Source organism: Hydra viridissima, unplaced genomic scaffold (genome assembly GCF_058129835.1).
Source record: "Hydra viridissima isolate aposymbiotic clone 2 unplaced genomic scaffold, HvirCarnegie_v1 scaffold_8, whole genome shotgun sequence".
Lineage (NCBI taxonomy): Eukaryota > Metazoa > Cnidaria > Hydrozoa > Anthoathecata > Hydridae > Hydra > Hydra viridissima.
In genome coordinates, this window is record NW_028324307.1 from 3,754,109 (window position 1) to 3,774,450 (window position 20,342).

Sequence of the window (20,342 nt, forward strand, 5' to 3'; positions counted from 1 at the left end):
AGATTTGAGCACATTCTGTCTCAATTGAGTTTACTTCGAGTATCAAAATTCTAATATGGTTAAGGAACAGATGATTATTTATTACTAATGTATAAGTAACTGTCAGTTCTTGATTAAAACTCGGGTTTTATACATTTATTAAATAAGGAACCCATTTTAGGCTAACACTAGGGTGAAATGGGCCCCTGGCATCTCTCTTTTTATCGGTTGCTTCTTAACGTAAGGCATAAATGCATCTTTAATTTTCAGATAACAAATTGTAGAGCATAAATTGAATATCCTTTAAAAAATTTGTTTTTAGGTTTGTTTGTACGAGGCTAGTTGATTGTATCATTTTTTGTAAAGGGGGATATTTTTGACCACTCTCCCCAAATATTTTACAAATCACGTTGTTTAAAAACTGAAACAAATTAGGCCTATTAAACAGGCTATTTATAAATGATATGATATTTTATCAAATTTGTTAAGTTATTATGTGATTTAAAACTTAAAAAACAACTAGAATTAGACAGGTTCGTACCGAGCCAACTTAGCGCTTCGGGAAAGCAAGAAAAATTGTGCTCCCTTCCTCTTAAAAAAATTAAATGTTATTGTCTTTAACTCTGACATAACTTTTATTTAAAGAGAAGGGGGCGCAATTTATCTCATTTACAGAACAAAAGAGCGCTCTTTTGTTCACTAAATGAGCTTTTATTAATTAGAGTTTATATAAGGAGGCGCATTTTTAGCACAAGTTAAGATTAAAAAAAAAAGATTTCCCTTAAAATTTCCTTTATTTTTTTCTTAATTATAATTAATTCTCGCCCTTAGCACGGCCCTATAATTAGAATAGAATGGAACTAGATTTTTCATGTCATTTAATGTTTTTAAAACGATTTGTGGCTATGAAAATAGCCGTTTTTTAAACTTGATAGGGTTGTATCATTGACATTGGAAAGTATCACTGACACCCGCATCTTTGATTGAAATGTGGGCACACTCGCAATGATACCATTGTGGGCATTTTGTGCATTGCACCCAATCGTTCTTTTTAGAGGATGTGTTCTTGCAAATCTGTAATAATAAATTATTAAAGGTCATCCTTGTAATCACTACTACAATATCTATTACTCCATCAATTTCTCAAATTTCATAGACAGCTATAATTTAGATATAACTGTAAACAACTCAAAGAAACAAGGAAACATGTTTATAAGGATAGGACCTAAAATGTAACAACGGTATATATTTATTTTTCGCCAACCAAATCGCATTTAATTCAAAGTGGACGAACAAAATAGTAAAGGAACAGGTTATTCCCTAATTCAATATTGGAATAAAAATTTCAGCTTATTATTATGTTAAAATAAAATAAACACTTGCCCTGCAAATATCGTACAGACGTTCAAAACCACTTTCAAGGTTCTTTAAACACCTACCGCATAAAGTATCGTATATATATTTACGAAATTGTACTTTATTAAATGGATCATTGATATTTTTTTCTGAAAACACAATTTTAAAGAAAGTTAAATAAAATAGAAAATAAAAAAGTCGTGTAATGATGCATTTTTAAATAGTCGCAGACAAATTATAAGTTACGCAAACTATAATTAACAGTTATAATTTATTGAACAAATAATTAAATTTATAGTTAATAATGCATAAATGAATTTATATATGCAATTAATTAAATACTAGCAAAAAGCAACCCGTAATACGGGTTATGGTCGGTCTGTTACTTAATTTATAGTGGCTGTTTTCCACAATTTTTAAGTTGCAACACCTTAACTAATACCCTTTTAGGGTATTAGTTAAGGTTTTGCCCTTTAAATTGTAAAGATTAAACCATCTGTAAAAAGAAAATAAAAAATTTGCGGAGGTAAAATAATTTACCAATTATTTAACATTATTTTCGTAATTTACATGAGATGAGTCATATCAGAGTAGGGCAAAACCATTTTCCCCTACATTACTTAATTCAACATATTGCGTTTTTAGTTACTAACACAAAATAATAACGCATCAACATGCTTTAAATTGACGAAAAAATAAATCGGAAATATTGTTATATTTTTATATCATGTAGTTTATTTAATCACATTAACGTAAAACGAACGTAATTTATACTTGATTTATTAATTATTTAGTAGCTACTTGTTACATGTTTCTTTAACAAAGGAAATCGACTTTAAAACGTTAAATACACATTACTTAATAAATTTATAAAAAATAACTAAGCCATTGAGTACAAATACGTTTTAAACAAAAAAAAGTTAATTTACAATCAAACATGTGTATAAAAAATTTAAAAATATGTAAACTTTCATCTTTTATATTGCATTAATGCGTCATACGATAAGCCTAAATAAAAAATTGTAAAATATAAGTAGACATAGAATGAAGAGAGAGGGAGAGAAAGAAAAAAAAAAACCAAACAAACTGAAAGACAATATACCTGAGTTTCGGTAACCTGTTGTTGTACTTAAGCTACTGTCATGCAGCTTGTCGGTGTTGTTTTATGACGTTATTTCATGTTGGCTTTTAGTAGTATTTAGTTTAATTAGTTTAATTTAAAAGACATTACAATAGATTTAAAATACTAACTAAAAAACAAAATAACTAATGCTTCAAATAGCCTAACGATAAATCGATAAAAAAAGATAAAATCAAATTGAGATATAGATAAATTGCATTTATATAGCAAAACATATTGTCTTGGCTTATAGAAAATTTTAAAAGCAGAGAGTTCAATAAATTAAACTACCAATGAATTATTTTTAACAAAATATTGTTATATTATGAAGAATGTTACATTATAAAGAATGTGATTTTATGATATCATGTTATGCTGATTGAGTAATGGTTCAAGTTAACTATATCTAAGTTTAATTAATAAGTTTAATTGGTAAAAATAAGATTTTAATTAAAAAAGACAAAAACAAACCATATAAACAAAATATTTTATTAAAGAAAATTAATAAAAAATTACAATAATAAAAAAAAAGTGAAAAGCGGCAACAAAAAGGTTATAAATATCTTCACTGATAGAAGACATTTACAACCTTTTGGTTGCTGTTTTTTCTTCGGTGTCTCCCAACACCCCGGTATGGATGGGCCCTCCATTTAAAGGATGGCTCATCTATACCGCCATTGGAACGCCACTTATTAAAGGACCTCTCCGAGAGAGGCCCTGGGTGTTGGGAGCGATATCTTTTGTACTGCTCAAAAGTTAACAGATCTAAAATTACAAATAGAAGGATATAATAAAAATTTAAAATATTTGCAATTTTATATAATCAAAATATAAAGCATATCCTCACCATTTTCACAGGATGAAGAGGATGCTAAAAATGTTTAAAAAATAAAAAAAATAAAAAAGAGTTAAACTGGTAAAAAATTTAATCTTAATAAAAATGAGTAAAATGCGAAGTTTAAAGATGTCATATTTGAATTTATCTTAATAATATTAATAAATTAAATAATTCTTTCAGCTATAACACATATTTCTCCAGAAAAAATACTTAAAATTTAAAACACAGTCCTACCAGTTGTACTTCTACCAGACACTAAAGATAAAAAATATACCTCAAAATAATTGATAAAATAATATTTACATTAATATATTATAATTTTTTTTACCTAACCCTTTCATTTCCTCCATAAAGTTGTCTAAAGTAAGAAAAAAGACAACTGAAGCTAAAACAAACAAAAACTAAACCAAAATTGACTATAAACTAAACCAAAAGTATAAACTAAAATGAACTTTAAATCTTAGTATCTGTACCTCAGAAGACAAAGGTTGATTGTTCAGAAATGGTTTTTCACTTTTTTTAATTTTTTATTTTTAATTTTTTTCAAAAATATATTTAATGTGCCTCAAGAAAAATTAAATAAAACACGAAAAAATAACAAATTTAACCATCAAGAATAAGCCAATAAAGACTAATTATTTTACTATTTTTTCTCTCCTGGACAATTTCTACAGTGTGAAAACTGACCTTGGACTTTTGAGGTACAGATATAAATACTTCATTTACTTAACTATACTAATCATAATCATGTAATTTATACTTAGTTTTTTTTCCAACTCTCCTAAAAGAAAAAATAAAGCTTAAGTACTTGAAGTTTTAAAATTCCAGTTACAGTACAAATAAACAAATTCCTGTTAACAAATATCTAATAGCAAAAAACACTGACTTAATTCTTCCTTGACTTCGGTATCTAAATAATCAAAGCACTTAAATGTATAGACGGTAAAATATCTACTTAACTTTTTAAAAATAAACTCATTTAACTAATGTAATTAATACCATTATTAGCTCTTTCTTTATCAACTAAAGAAAATAAATCTTAATTAAACTTACTTGATATAATATAATAAAAAGCTTTTTTATTGAGAATTTTAAATTTCTTCTCTTTATTACTGACAATTTTAAGTAGGACCTATGTTCTTGGGCTTATTGTAAAAATTATAAAAACCTACTATTTTACTTTAAAGTCAACAACGTTTTTTTAAAAAACATTTTAGTTACTTTTTAAAAAAATAAATCCTTTAAAACTTACTATCTCTCTCTACATTGTTGCCATCTAAACAGAAAAACAAACAATTGATAGTGAATTTTCACTATGGTAGTAGGTTAAGTAGATTAAATCGATCTTTGATCTATTCAATCGGCTCTAACTGTTTACAACCTTATCATTAAACTATAACTATTTTCTACAACCTGGTGTAATTTAACATAGATATTTTTTAATTATAAAATATTTAAGATTATAAGATTTTAAAAATTTAACATAGATATTTTTTAATTATAAAATATTTAACAATATAAGATTTTAAAAACCTGAAATTTTAAACCTACTTCAAAAAAAAAAACACATTAAAAAGTTTTTTTTTTTCCTTTTTAAAACTTACTTTCTTCAATTATACTGTTGTCATCTAAACAGAAAAGCAAACAAATATTGAATTCGATTCTTTCTTAAACCTCTTTAATTACTTCAATATTAAAATAATTATTTAATCTTTCTGGATTACATAGATTTTCGTCTAAACCAATTTGTTATTGTAAAGTTAATTTAAATCAACAAACATAAACGAACTGCAATTTGTAACATTTCATTATAACAAAAGGGAACAAAACTTACTTCTTAGTAATTCAGCGACTAAAAATAAACATATCTTTAAGAACTAACTACCTAACATGATACGAATCAGTAACATGACACACATCAAAATAAATACAAACCTTCATCGACGATTTGGGACATTCTATCAATTCGATATAAAAATAAAAAGAAATATAAGAAACAAATTTAATATAAAAATAGACATATTAAGATATAAAAAAAAAAAAATGTAAACGATTTAAGTGATAAAAGAGTATGTAAAATCAAGATGACCGTGTTGTCATTACAATAACAATTTATAAAATTCTCTCCTTTCTTCTCAGCTTTTACAATTTATATGTTTTCCAAATTCATTGTGTACAATGAATATTCATTGTGTACAATGAAAATTCATTGTGTACAATGAATTTCTTTACAATAAATATATGACGCACGCACAACGCTCCTTCTGATGCGCGATACAATAATGCAATTTTTACGCTAATTACAACACAGAATATAACCTACTTGAAAGATATGATAGGATGTAATAGAACAGATATAATAGAAACGTGCTTTTTTAAATAACTGGAAATTCCAATCTCAAAATTCCAGAACAGAAGAAAAACTAACAGCGCACAAACAAAACCTGTCCTTCACTAAGCGTAACAAAACAACCAAGAGTAACTAAAAAGTAAAAGCGCATTTAACTTTAGCATTACATTATTACAAATTACATTACCATTAGCATATTCAATTAATTGCATTGTGTTTAGCAATTTTAATCAATGCCTAAAATAACTCATCAATGCGTCTAACTCATTACGCAAATAATTAGTTTATTTACTAATATGTGCAGTAAACATATCTGGACATGAGAGCCAATTTGTGTTAACTCCATTTTTTGTGAATGAGTAAAATACAAATTTGATATTTATGTCGCATATTCCGTCTGGGCCATATTGCTTTCTAATCGTTGTTTATTGCGGTTTAATAGGAAACCACAATCGATTAAGTCTTAAATCCCTTTTATGAGCCAAAAAATCTTAAAATAGTATTTTTACCACTGATCTCTATAATAACTGGATAGCGCATCTCTAATATCAAAATTGACGCCAAAATCGCCATGTTGGAAAGCCCCAGAACAATGAAATCTGATATGTGCGATAAAGCGATAAAGCGATAAGCCGAAAAACAGAACTTAAAGCTTACGGGATTAAAATTTTTGGGGCTTTCCAATATGGCGATTTTGGCGTCAAAAAATAAGAAGTTTTGCTCGGAGTTGCGCTATCCAGTTGTTATAGAGATCAGTGTTGTGGCCTCTTTGTTTCAATAGTTTTTGGTAAACGGTAATTTGCTACCATTTACTAAAAATTCCTTTTGTTACTCGAAATTTAATTCTCTTAAATATTTTGACACTAATAAAGGACCTCCCTTCCCCGTTTTTGCTTTAATGGTGGCCAGGAGAATAGTTATTTTTATTAAGAGAAACGAAGTTTTTGATGAAGACCTTTTACCAAAATAATGAAATGTAAAACAATGATTTCCATGTAAAAGAGTTTTTCTCTTTAATATATATAAAAATTTAGTATAAATAAGAATTTAACATATATAAGAATTTTTTCTTTCCTCAAAAGTGTTGCAAATACAAACTAAGCTCATTAATTAGTTAAACACCTTATAAAATTTAAGTAACTCGATATTTGACAAATGCGCAAAACTACCATATTCATGTTTTTAAAGGTTTTTAGTTGCGACCCCCCGTTTAAAAGGATCCCCTAAATTAGGTACAACAAATTATTAGAGATAAAATAGAGAAAATTTTAAAATAATTGAACTAATTGCATATATTTATATCATTTTAACTGACAAAAGTTTACAATAAAAAGAAATCAGCGTCAATCGTAAATCTTAAAGAAAAAAAAAAAAAAAAGAAATTATGATACCATAATTACACACAAAAAAAAAAACCACCACATAAAAACTGAAAATCAATTTACCTATTTATAGTAACCTTATTGAAATAACAGTTCATTTTAAACATGAAAATGTAACTATAAAATCTGTTTCGAAGTACAAAAGGATTAACAATTCTAAAAAAAAAAAAAAAAAAAAAAAAAAATCAAATTAAGATATAAGTTGCATTTTTGGCATAATGATGCCTTGGCTTTTAGTAAATGAACAAAAGCAGTAAGTTCCAATAATGAAACTACCTACTATTCATTTTTAACAATAGACACCAACGTGAAGGTAAGCCAAGTAGTCTATCAACACAAAACAGCACAACAATAACACATAACAATAGAATATTTACACCCTTGATCCTAAAATCCAGCGAAAATAACAAACCAAATTAAAATATGAAAGGCAAAATTAGAAAACCAATTTAAAGTTAACTATATATTTATCTTTTTACTCAACATATAACTACATAAAAGTATATTTGTTTTTACGTTCAATATTAGTTATTCAATTACTTCAAATTTAGGACATTAAAACACCCTAGATTTAAAGATCAAGGTTGCATACTCTCTCATACACATTACGCTAAACATTAACAGACATTATTATGTGTTTCCAGAATAATTAAAAAAGGCTAGACAACACCTAGCTCTAAAGCAGTAACACCGCCTGGCACTAAATGCTGCCAAGTCACACCTCTGCTATAAGTACACCGCTTGGCTGGCAAGATTATCAATCTTGCTCAACATAATGCCAAGTCACACCACTTTGAAAACATGGAAACAACATAATTTAAACATATATACGACTATAAACAAATATGGTGGTATATAACACATATAAACACATTTTATAACAATATTAAATGACAGATATATTTATCAAAAACTATGAAAAAAAATATTAAAATAATAAATAAAGTTATACATACAAAATATGCTCACAACCTACAAACAGTAAATTTTCGAAATGAAAATCTAAAGACTATAAATTAAGAACATTAGAAAATATAACATTATTTGTGTAACACTTTTCACCTACCATACCTTGAATGAGATGTTTATCAATTTTGAAAAACAAACTATTAAATGCTCTAGTTCTTGAACATGCAACATATAGTTGACCATGAGAGAAACACGGTTTTTTGAGATATACCCCAACTCTATCAAATGTTTGACCTTGACTTTTGTTAATTGTCATTGAATAAGCCAATCTGACAGGAAACTGACGACGTTTTAGAACAAAAGGTAAATTAGAATCTGATGGAGCCAATTGAATTCGAGGAACAAAAACCCGTTTACCACCAGAAACACCTGTCAAAACCTCTGCATCAATATAATTATTTTGAAGAGCACAAACCTTCATTCGAGTACCATTGCATAACCCAGCTTTGAGATCTAAATTTCTAAGAAGCATAATTACACAACCAATTTTCAATTTTAAACAATGAGGTGGCATACCTGAAGGAGTTAAGCTGTTCAAAAACTCAACAGGAAAGTTATTTCTTTCATTAGGGTCATCAGTATCAATTTGATCAGCACTTAAATAAATTTTTACCTCACTCGGCAGACATTCAAGCACTTCTTCATTGATTGATAATGAATCAAAATTGGTTGGTGTTAAAATCACACGTTTAAAATAATCATTTTGATCAGCATCTCCAAAAATCTTTTCAACAATCGATTCATTTTCTCTAATAATGCACTGATTTGGTATTTCAATGCATCCTTTAAAAGGATCCTCTTCTTTGACAGGTATTGTTCCATTCCCAAGTTTTAATAGCCATTGGGAAAATTCACCTTCCCCATCTTGTACTCTCATATTTTCAGTTAATGCAAACTTCTGCACCCATTGCCAATGCAAAGAACATTTTATACACGATTCCACTATTTCAGCTGGTTGTCCTCTTTTCACAACAGGCAGAATTTGCCTAAAGTCACCACCAAAAAGAATGATTTTTCCTCCGAACGGATAGTTGTTGTTGCAAATATCTTTTAACAACCTATCAATTGCATTTAAGGCATGTTTAGGTATCATGGATGTTTCATCAAGCAAAAACAAACCAACTTGTCTTAAAAAATCCCCGTGCATAGAGTTAGGAGTTACATTACATGTACTATTATCTAATATTGGAACAGGAAGTTTGAATAAGCCATGCAATGTAGATCCATTTGAAAGAAGAGTTGCTGCTATGCCAGTCCATGCAGCTGTAGCAGATTTAAAGCCCCTACTTATGGTTTCAGCAATCAAATAATTATAAGTAAAGGTTTTTCCACTACCAGCTGGTCCATCCATGAAAAACAATCTAGAATGTTGATTTTCTACACTTGGTTGCTCATTCAGTGCAGCAAGAATAGCATTACATACATTTAATTGATTGACATTAAGCAACAGTCTCATTCGATTGGCTTCGTCAATAGATTGTTGAACATTTTCATTAAAATTTTCTAGATTTAAGCCTATAAACTCATCAATAACAGGCAGATTGTAATCAGCCAGCGTTTTACCACTTTGATTAATAATCTTCTCAATTTGATGAAGAGTAGCTTGTTCAGCTATTAGAAGTGGGACTGAGCGGTGAATGAAATCTTCCATCATAAAAGCTTTGTATGTATTCCAGAGATGTAAAGGATTGTCAGGTTCACAAAAGGTTAAAATAATTGAAAACAACTGTCTAATTTGCTTTGGCATATGTGTTAAAACCGCCTCAGAAAGAGTATTCTGCCATTCAGTGTCATCTTGCAACAAACCTTTCAAAACACATGCTTCACGAAACGTTTCAAGGACAATACCATTAACAGTACGCACATCCTCCCAAGATGTTGCTCCTTTTACTTGCAAAAGTAACAGTCTAAGAAAAAACAATTCTCCAGTTGGATTAACTTTATACATTCTTACTATCACCTTATCACCACCCCTTTGTCTAATCTTCCATTTACAATGTTTATCATCAAATACAAAGTGATAAGGAATGTCTACATACGAATAGCAATGTGCTCTTTCATTTTCAGTATTTAACTTAAACCATGCTGTTAGGTGCGTATCACGTTGAGCTGCACGATCTAAAGCCATTTGTTCTGCTCCTTCTCTAAAATACACTAACTGATTTTCAGGTAGATGAACTTTAAGGCGTATAATAGTGTGTGACATATGACTTATTGGATACTCAAAAATTCGCCACAATGCTTCAGGTGCACTAACATAACGACAATCTAAAAAAGTGTTTACTTCATCATGATTAATTTGTTCACTTATTAAAATATTGGCACAGTCGTGACCCTTGTATATGTATTTGTACAAATATTTAACAGCCTTAACAGACATGCAAGCTTCAACATTAATGTGAGCTTGATATTTCTTTGATAACCATGGATTGTAAGGTACCACCCAGCGGTTATCTACATTGTTACCTTTAATATTTATAACCAAACCATTATCACGTCGTCTATATCGCGGATAACCATTATGAACTGCTACTGTGTTAGCATTAAATTCTTTAGGATAGTTTTTGCTGCACACCCCATCTTTCATGCAGGGAGAATTTGGATTCAGTATGCCACATGGACCGTGAATCATGCAAGTTTTAACAACGTCATAAAGGTCTCGATTAACAATCGGATCTGGAATTTCTGCAGATATTAAATTATTGATATCATGTGCTGTTTCAAGCTTATCATCATTTGCAAAGTGAAATAAAATATGAACATGTGGCAAACCACGCTTTTGAAACTCAATAACCTGAACATGTGTTACAACTTTCCCTAATACACCATGCTTAAAAATGTCATTAAGAAGGTTATTTAATTTGAGTTTAAATACTCGAATAACCAAGTCAGGTCTATCATTTGCTGTCTGACCTGGATATAAATTTTCAGTTATCTCGCGCCATTTTGGGTTGCAAGTGAAAGTAATAAAAAGATCTGGTTTACCATACTTTTTAATTATAGCCATAGCATCTTCAAAGTTTTCTTTTAAAGCTCTAGGACTTCCTACATAAGTTGATGGCAAAACTACAACACGCCCTGGTCTAACATTATGATCATTTCTGAGGTTGTTTACATGGTCGTGTAAGACATCATACTGCTCACTTCTCAGTTTGTTTTGGTTATTTCTGATGAAAGCAAGGCGCTGGCCTTCAATTTTAACATACGCATCAACAGCATATTGCTGAAACAGTTTTTTGCCATAAAAGAGTGAAGAAAAAAAGTGTCTAACTGAAAGTTTATAATTGTAATACTGAGATAATGTAACATGATTTCTAACCAATGTAGCACGCTCAGGGTTGTGAACCAATTGATTATGCCAACCAGCATCACCCCTTGGAAAAAATAGAGGATAAACCATAGGATCTAAGTTGGCAGACAAACTTGATATAGTTTTAAGAGGATGACCTCTTGGGTAAATAACAACTTCCCTGGAAGCAGGTGGTGCACCATCTTCACCAACAAATACAACTGCAACTTCGTTATGTGAAGGGAGGTTATAGCGACGTCTATCTTGCCCTTCAAGTAAAGACATTTTTACAACTGACACTGAGCGCCCTTCTAGAGCTGCTCGACGAACTTCTTCATCTTCCATTTCAGCCATGTTTTTAAATGCAAGAGCAAATGGGTTCTCTTCACTAATAATAGTTTGCAATCGAAACATTAAATCATTTAAGCAAAGATCATTACCACGTTGTTGCATTCTAAAATTTACTGCTGCAAGTGGATCATAGATGTATAGTTGACAATATGTTGGCAGAACACCTTGATTTGGTCTTAGATTACCTATACGATGAAAAACTTGACCACATATTCTAAAACATGGCGGCCCATGGTTCATGGGTTGAACTACATTAGCTTCAAATGAAGCAAAAGATAGACAGGCATTATAATTTCTAATATATTTTAAAAAATTCAGATTTGCATTTCTATCTGCATAGTTTCCTTTAAATAAATCTTCTAAATCTTGTGGAAATGATGAAGGTTGCGACAAAACTACCTTTCCATTATGGCAACATAAAAAATGTGTTTCATCAGGAAATTTCTTAGCACCACAATGCTGACAAACATAATTCATTTCTCCTAAATAATTATAATCTGGAATAGTATTGCTTCTTGCTATACAATACATTCTTTCATATCTAGCAGCATTTCTAGCATTTTGTCGATTATTAATTTCATCTTGCCTGAGCCTATCTCTTTCATTTCTGCGACGATTATTTTCAATTCGCCTAATTAACCTCTCCTCATTTGGGTTTGAATTATTTGCTGCTTGCCGAGCAGCATTTCTAGCATTTTGTCGATTATTAATTTCATCTCGCCTAAGTCTATCTCTTTCATTTCTGCGACGATTATTTTCAATTCGCCTAATTAAGCTCTCCTCATTTGGGTTTGAATTATTTGCTGCTTGCCGAGCAGCGTTTCTAGCATTTTGTCGATTATTAATTTCATCTTGCCTGAGCCTATCTCTTTCATTTCTGCGACGATTATTTTCAATTCGCCTAATTAAGCTCTCCTCATTTGGGTTTGAATTATTTGCTGCTTGCCGAGCAGCATTTCTAGCATTTTGTCGATTATTAATTTCATCTCGCCTAAGTCTATCTGTTTCATTTCTGCGACGATTATTTTCAATTCGCCTAATTAAACTCTCCTCATTTGGGTTTGAATTATTTGCTGCTTGCCGAGCAGCGTTTCTAGCATTTTGTCGATTATTAATTTCATCTCGCCTAAGCCTATTTCTTTCATTTCTGCGACGATTATTTTCAATTCGCCTAATTAAGCTCTCCTCATTTGGGTTTGAATTATTTGCTGCTTGCCGAGCAGCGTTTCTAGCATTTTGTCGATTATTAATTTCATCTCGCCTAAGCCTATTTCTTTCATTTCTGCGACGATTATTTTCAATTTGCCTAATTAAGCTCTCCTCATTTGGGTTTGAATTATTTGCTGCTTGCCGAGCAGCGTTTCTAGCATTTTGTCGATTATTAATTTCATCTCGCCTGAGCCTATCTCTTTCATTTCTGCGACAATTAACTTGCCTATTAACATTTCCATTTTCTAAACTAATATCTGCTTCTAGCCTAATATCATCCATTTAAACTTCACTTTCAATTGAAAGTTATACGAATCAGAAAAGAAACGAATCCTGAAGATCGCGATCTTTCCTATATAATTTCCTTTCTACTCTAAATAGCACACACAAATAATTTTTAAATATAACAGACTGTCATTTAAATTAAATTATACAATAATCTTATGACTGTAAAAAAATATATATATCAGCTGGGAGATGTTTGAAAAACATTAGCTTAGCAAATAATTAAAAAAATTATTAAAAACATGCAATTCTAATAATAAACATACTGCTAACAAAGAAAAATTAAAAAAAAAAAACAAAACATTGTAAACCCTTTTTTGCAAATTTAAACATTATTTCTTCAAAAAAAATTATTAGCAAACATTTTTTAAAAATTCACAAAACTCTACAATATTTTGTTCTTCTATACCACATAAATACATCATCTGATAAATCTAAAATAAAAAAATGTAATGAATAAGTAAATAAATAAGAAAAACATTACATACAAAAAATGAAAATCCATGAACCTTATAGAGAAAAGCTGTAATGATTTACCAGAGGAGTTGTAAAATATTAACATTTTATGTTAGCTTTTACAAAATAATTCATGCTGAAACATCATGATTCCAGAATATTTATAGCAAAATCATGTAGTAAACAGCGCTAAAGACAAAAAATCAAATTGAGATAAATCAAATTGTATATATGGCAAAATAATTTGTATTGACTTTTAGATTATTGATTTTTAATTAAACTACCTATCCATTTTTAACAATAGACACCAACATGAAGATAAGCCAAATGTCTACTAACTCAAAAGATAACAAAAAACATCACAGCAACAGCACACAACAATAGCACACACCATAAGTTAATATAATATATGTAGATAATAACTTAAGTAAGATAACATTCATATATAACAAAACATAAGTAACAACATTATGCAAAATGTTATTAAAATACATTATTATGTATTTTTAGAATAATCTTAATCTTTATTAATCTTTATTAATAAAGGCTTGAAAACAGCAAGACCTAAAGCAGTAACAGTTTGACACTAATAACTATCGTGTAACCCTCTGTTAAAAGTACATCACTTGGCTGGCAAAGTTGACAAATCTTGCTCTACACGTTTACCAAGTCACAGCACTTTGAAAACACGGAAACAACATAATATAAACATATGTACCAACTATAAACACAATAAATGTGTTTAAATGTGTATATAAAGTTAATCTTTATTAATCTTTATTAATAAAGGCTTGAAAACAGCAAGACCTAAAGCAGTAACAGTTTGACACTAATAACTATCGTGTAACCCTCTGTTAAAAGTACATCACTTGGCTGGCAAAGTTGACAAATCTTGCTCTACACGTTTACCAAGTCACAGCACTTTGAAAACACGGAAACAACATAATATAAACATATGTACCAACTATAAACACAATAAATGTGTTTAAATGTGTATATAAAGTTAATCTTTATTAATCTTTATTAATAAAGGCTTGAAAACAGCAAGACCTAAAGCAGTAACAGTTTGACACTAATAACTATCGTGTAACCCTCTGTTAAAAGTACATCACTTGGCTGGCAAAGTTGACAAATCTTGCTCTACACGTTTACCAAGTCACAGCACTTTGAAAACACGGAAACAACATAATATAAACATATGTACCAACTATAAACACAATAAATGTGTTTAAATATGTATATAAAGTTAAATATATATACCTCATATACATATTTAAACAAATTTTTAAAACAATTATATAACACATATCAACACATACACAAACAATAAAAAAACACTTTACATTATTTTAAAAACACATTGATAAAACGCTATAAGTGTGCAAATAAAAATTTTAAAAATGATGCCAGAAAATTAAAAAAAGATACAAAATATATATTTACAAACAATACTCTTTACCTTCTTTTTTTTTTTCATAAGAACTGTAATCCTCACAACAAAATTTAATCTTTACATACAGTAACATGTGACATGCCATGTCAGTGTTGGCACAAAATTTTAATTTACTTTTCTAAATTTTCTAAAAAAGAACAATAATAGTTAATAGCATCACAGAAATTTCAAAGTAGTAATGATTTCAAAGTTTTATTTATGGAAATAGCATTAGTATAACTTTAAATAACATCCATACCCTTATTTTCCTTCTAAAAAATAAAATATCAAAAATAAAACTGCTAAAAGAAAAGCTAAAACAAACAAAATACAAACGATTTAAAAGATTAAAATCCTTTCTACTTTTTCTGATAAAAATTTAAATCCTTTCTACTTTAGCTAATAAAAATGTATATATAACTATTTTATATACTTACTTCAAATATAATATGATCTTAACGATTATCATTTCTCTTAATATGATTCTTTATGTAATATATCTAAACTAATGATTAGATTTCAAAAGGAAAAGAGTTTCAACTCGCTGAAGAGATCTTTCTCCAATGGCCGCGTGCATTTAGAGAACGCGCTTTTTCAAAGCCTAGTAACTAATGACGAAACGACGTTAAACATTAAACATTAAACGTTAAACGTTTCTGTGCTAATTATATTAAGATAAGCAACATAATAAAAAATTAGTTATAAAATCGACAACTAAAAAAATACCAATATATAAATATTGCACAAGATGCACTCTGTATGCAGAATGCATATTGTGTAAAAATAATGATACCTTCACAAAGTTGTAATGCATAATAGCATATGTAAACACCGCAGTTGTAACTATCCTTCTGTAAACAATGACTTGGGGCTGAAATGACGGTTGGGTTTAAAATGTTAAACTTTAGTCGAAAAAGGTCTTTAGCAACAGCAATGGATTTATTGTGTGATAAATTATTTGGCATAATATTGCAATGGAGTGGATCAAGTACAGTTATTTCTTTTGTTATAACTTTTAGATGTATTAAAATCCAATGAGAATTAGTTGGGTTAAAAGGAATAAGGACTTGTTCTATAACTTTAGTATCAACATCTCTCCATAAAAGCCATAAACTTTTTGAACAGCTTAAAGCTAATGCTTCAGTTGGACCCAAATATTTCATTGAAGGGTATCTTTTTTCTAAGCAATGTAGAAAACTTCCTATGACTTCATCTTGAAGCCAGCCTTTTTGAAAACCTGGAGTGCTTTTTTTTAAATTAAAGGAAATGTCAGATGGTATATTGTTTTCTAATGTCAAAAGGGAAATAAAAGATATTTGGTGAGAGCCATGTCTAAATATATCAATAAATTAAAAAAATAAATACATATATATATATATATACACATATATATACACACATATATATATAAATATATATATATATATATATATATATATATATACACACACACACATATATATATATATATATATTTATATATATAAACAAACACACATATATATGAATAATTTATATTTTACACAAAAATATAACTAATATACTGAAGGAAATATAGTTTATTGTTTTATTTACTGTCTAATATATTATCCATTACATCAAATTAACTTGAATAAGCAAATTTATTTAAAAGCTAAGATATTCATAGAAAATATGAATAGTAGCAAGTATTTGAAAATGTATTTAAATATCTTACGTAATGAGAGTGTTGGTGAAATCACAAGTTTCAATCTTATCGCATATTATTGTACTTTGTTTATCATGAATTAGATCAACATGCTGCTAAGACAATTTCAGAACTATCTCTTCTTTTTGGTTTTGTGCAGGATATTGATATGGTTTTGTTTCCTTTTTCCTATTTTTTTTTCTTGTTCTTTTAATTTTTTTGGGCTGCCATTGATTATCCAACTTCTTATTTGGTTCAAAATTTAAAAGGTTATTGTGTGGCTTTACAGGTATCTCAATTGAATTCATATTTTTTATGGCTTCAGCTTGACTGATCATGTCTTCCAGTTGTCTGTTCATTGAAGGAAGTTGCAAATTTATTATCATGGGATGAGAAATTAATGTAGATAAGTCATCAATATTTTTTTGAAAGCTTTCAGTCTCATTTATAAATGTTTGTGATTTTTGCTTCACTTGATTATTACCAGTATTAACAGCTAAAGATACTTTTGTGTAGTTTTTTTCTTGAGTTCTTAAAAGAAATGATCGTAACTTATGAACATGCTTGCAAAGGATTATGATGTCATTACAATTACACCTATATAAATGCTGACACAAACCCTTACAGGCAGGATTTAGACATGATTCTGAACACAAACTTTCCTTACATGTGTCGGTTAGAATGTCAACATTGTATGTTACATCTTTTGATTGACTCTTAACTGTGTACTGAGTTAATGAACATTTAATAATACATTTATCTGAAATCAACATTCCTATTTCATGTCTCTTTTTGTACTTTTTTGGGAGAGATACTGTTCCAAGATAAATGTTGTCTCTTTTGTGGCGCCAATAACTATCTTCCTCAATTGTTAAAAGTAAATTGATTAAATCGTCTAACCTTTTTTTAGGTCGTCTTTCCATATAAACTGTTTTCAATTTGTTATGAAATGACTCACATAACATATTAGTGTCAGTGTCAGCATGTTGAAAGTTGCGAAAGCAAGAAGCCCATTTTATATGTCGAGGAGCATAGTATGTAACAAAGTAACTAATGAAGTTAGGACATTTATGTTCATATGCCTTTACAAAACCATTCATAGTTGATAAAAAAACATCAGGGTTTTTTTCGTCAATGATTGTCTCTAAGATCCTATAAACTTCTTCTTGTAAATTAGATGGACCGACTAAAGGAAGTTTATTGCGCCATGCCTGTTTTACATGCCATTTGCATAGCAAGTGGCGCACATCTCCGAAAACATTATTGAAAGAATTCCAGCCTGACAAATCATCTGTCATAACAGCATTAACTTTTACAGAATGATTGCATCTCCTTTTTATTTCCTCTAAGAATGGTGTTATGGTTTGTTCATCTGCATGGTTATAAATAAGAAAAGCTACTGGATAAACCCTTTTAAAATCATCTCGAACTAGTAAAGTTACAAGAGGAAATGCATACTGATTGGTGCAGTGTGTAGCATCAATACAAACAATTTGTGATGAATGCTTTTTAAACATTGATAGTTGATGCTTTGTTTGTATACCAACCACAAAGGAATCCTTATTAAGGTCAATGTCGTCATACACTTTTGGGCCGATAACAGTTTGTTGTCCTTGTGGCTTATAAACCAGAATGCTATTAAAATCTTCAGACTTCAACTTTTGAACAAAAAAGTTGAAATGCTATCATCAGGGTGAAACCGACATCCCTTTTTTACTGCTCTGTTGATATCAGAAATATTCTTTTTTGTAAGAAGATGTGATTTAGTTAAAACAGCATCTTCATCATTTCTATTTTGTCTGTCTCCAAAACTTTCCCTAAGATCACGATAAACCGTATTTACAGGTACACCTAATGATAATTTAGTAGAAATATTTTTTTTAATATTACCTGGGATAGGTTGGTACATGGTATTTGTAATACTAACACTGTGGTTATGAGTTTTGATATACTGCACATTTGTGATACCATTTTTGTTTACTCTGACAATCATTCTGGCAGGGCAGAAGGCACCTGATTTAACACTCCCTCTGTAGTACCTTTTATTAGTTTTTCTTGCTGGTTCACTAACAGAGCGATGCGGTTTAGAATGACCATCATTTTGACAAATAAAATAACTTTTTTTTACATCTTTTTTTATATTTTTTCCAGTGAAAAAACTACCAGTTTGTTTACTGAAAAAAACATAACTATTAAGTTCCTCCTTTTCCTTCCATGCTAAGAATTCAGATTCTGATAAAAAATTGTAGGATTCTTTGGAAAATATACCTTCATGACATTCCTCTATGTGTTTAATAAGTTTGACTTTTTGAAAAAATACTTGGCCGCAGTCTTGATAGTGACATGGAGTTCTTTTATCTTTGGATTGATCATCTCTAAAAATGGTTTTATGTACCTGTAAAGCATGTCTTTTCATATTATCTTTTCTTGTAAATGACATCATACAAGCAGAACAGATAAAACTAAAAACAAAAATTTTTAATTAAGTCTTTATATACTTTAGTTACTTATTGACATCAATTAAGTATTTTACCCGGGTTTTTTTAACTGAATTTCTGTTAAACTATTCAATGGATTGATTGATGACGATGCTGAAAAAAAAAAATGTCATTTTTGTTTATAATTCACTACAGAAAACCACTAAAAAGTTTCATATTATCAACAAAATGGTTCTTTTAACTATTTAATTTTTGAAAAGGGGGGATTTACTCTCATATGAAAAAAAAATCCTTGAAAGAGGAGATTTATTGTTTAAAAAAAACTTGACAAAAGTAAAACTTACTCTTATAACAAAAACTTTAAAAAGGGGAGAATTACTCTCATATGAAAAAAATCATTAAGAGAGGAGATTTACTCTTTCAAATAAAACTTGACAAAAGTAAATATTACTCTTACAACAAAAACTTTAAAAAGGGGAGAATTACTCTTACTACAGAACACCACCAAAAAGGTTCATTTTATCAATGCAATTGTTCTTTTTAACTATTTAATTTTGAAAAGGGGGGGGGGAGAATTACTCTCATATGAAAAAAATCCTTAAAATATGAGATTTATTGTTTCAAAAAAAACTTGACAAAAGTAAAACTTACACTTTTAACAAAAATTTTAAAAAGGGGAGAATTACTCTTCCACAAAACACCACCAAAAAAGTTCATTTTATCATTAAAATGGTTCTTTTTAATAATTTAGTTTTGAAAAGGGGATAAATACTCTCATATAAAAAAATCCTTAATTTAAGAATTTTTTTATATGAGTTTTAAAGCTTATAAGAGGAGATTTACTTTTTTATGGGACTTACTCCCACTATCGGTATTACATAACAACTCAAAAAACTAAAAACCCTACCTTCATAAGGATTTATTTCTGCAGTATTAACAAATGATAATTTATCACTAAGCTTGTTAAACATTTCTTTGTTTAATTTCACAATAAGGTTATTTACTTTAACAACACCAGGAATTCAAAAACTTTACTATTCACGACAAATTTTCACGACTAAAACATGCGACAAACTTTATGCAGGTTAATTTACGGGCTAATGTTTACGTCGGGAGTATTTCTCCCCTACGTAAAATTCTAATTAATCGGCACCCAGGGGTGCCAATAATTCGTGGATAACGTTTCCCATGAGAAGTCATAATTTTACAAAGCCTTCGGTAA

General features: G+C 29.2%; 3 protein-coding genes and 1 pseudogene across 14 annotated transcripts in view; 1 reads left to right on the top strand and 3 right to left on the bottom strand.

Annotated features, from left to right (window-relative positions):
• LOC149884570 (uncharacterized) overlaps positions 1 to 20,342 on the top strand; it is a 317,612-nt gene that overhangs the window by 95,796 nt on the left and 201,474 nt on the right. The window lies entirely within an intron of this gene.
• Positions 829 to 20,117, bottom strand: LOC149884584 (uncharacterized; annotated as a pseudogene). Its single transcript, XR_016454688.1, has 6 exons — positions 20,028 to 20,117; positions 19,216 to 19,273; positions 16,713 to 19,144; positions 15,810 to 16,348; positions 1,363 to 1,484; positions 829 to 1,053 (listed from the first exon to the last, which is right to left on the bottom strand). The product of XR_016454688.1 is annotated as an uncharacterized LOC149884584 (transcript).
• On the bottom strand, positions 2,931 to 5,635 carry LOC145187842 (uncharacterized). Of its 11 annotated transcripts, XM_090094806.1 has the most exons (11): positions 5,229 to 5,585; positions 5,128 to 5,145; positions 4,898 to 4,921; positions 4,546 to 4,569; positions 4,293 to 4,316; positions 4,180 to 4,203; positions 4,054 to 4,074; positions 3,622 to 3,651; positions 3,528 to 3,548; positions 3,303 to 3,326; positions 2,931 to 3,220 (listed from the first exon to the last, which is right to left on the bottom strand). In XM_090094806.1, exons 1-11 carry the CDS (start codon positions 5,248 to 5,250, stop codon positions 3,021 to 3,023), a joined length of 432 nt encoding a protein of 143 aa, XP_089950932.1. In that variant the 5' UTR covers positions 5,251 to 5,585; the 3' UTR covers positions 2,931 to 3,020. The 11 variants fall into 11 exon arrangements, with proteins under 11 accessions (XP_089950932.1, XP_089950933.1, XP_089950934.1 ...); XM_090094807.1 differs by lacking the exon at positions 5,128 to 5,145 and having other exon boundaries at positions 5,229 to 5,588; XM_090094808.1 differs by lacking the exon at positions 4,054 to 4,074 and having other exon boundaries at positions 5,229 to 5,584.
• LOC149884585 (uncharacterized) lies at positions 7,208 to 13,779 on the bottom strand. Its single transcript, XM_090094805.1, has 2 exons — positions 13,666 to 13,779; positions 7,208 to 13,562 (listed from the first exon to the last, which is right to left on the bottom strand). The coding sequence occupies exon 2, from the start codon at positions 13,123 to 13,125 to the stop codon at positions 8,035 to 8,037; it is 5,091 nt and encodes a 1,696-aa protein (XP_089950931.1). The 5' UTR covers positions 13,126 to 13,562; positions 13,666 to 13,779; the 3' UTR covers positions 7,208 to 8,034.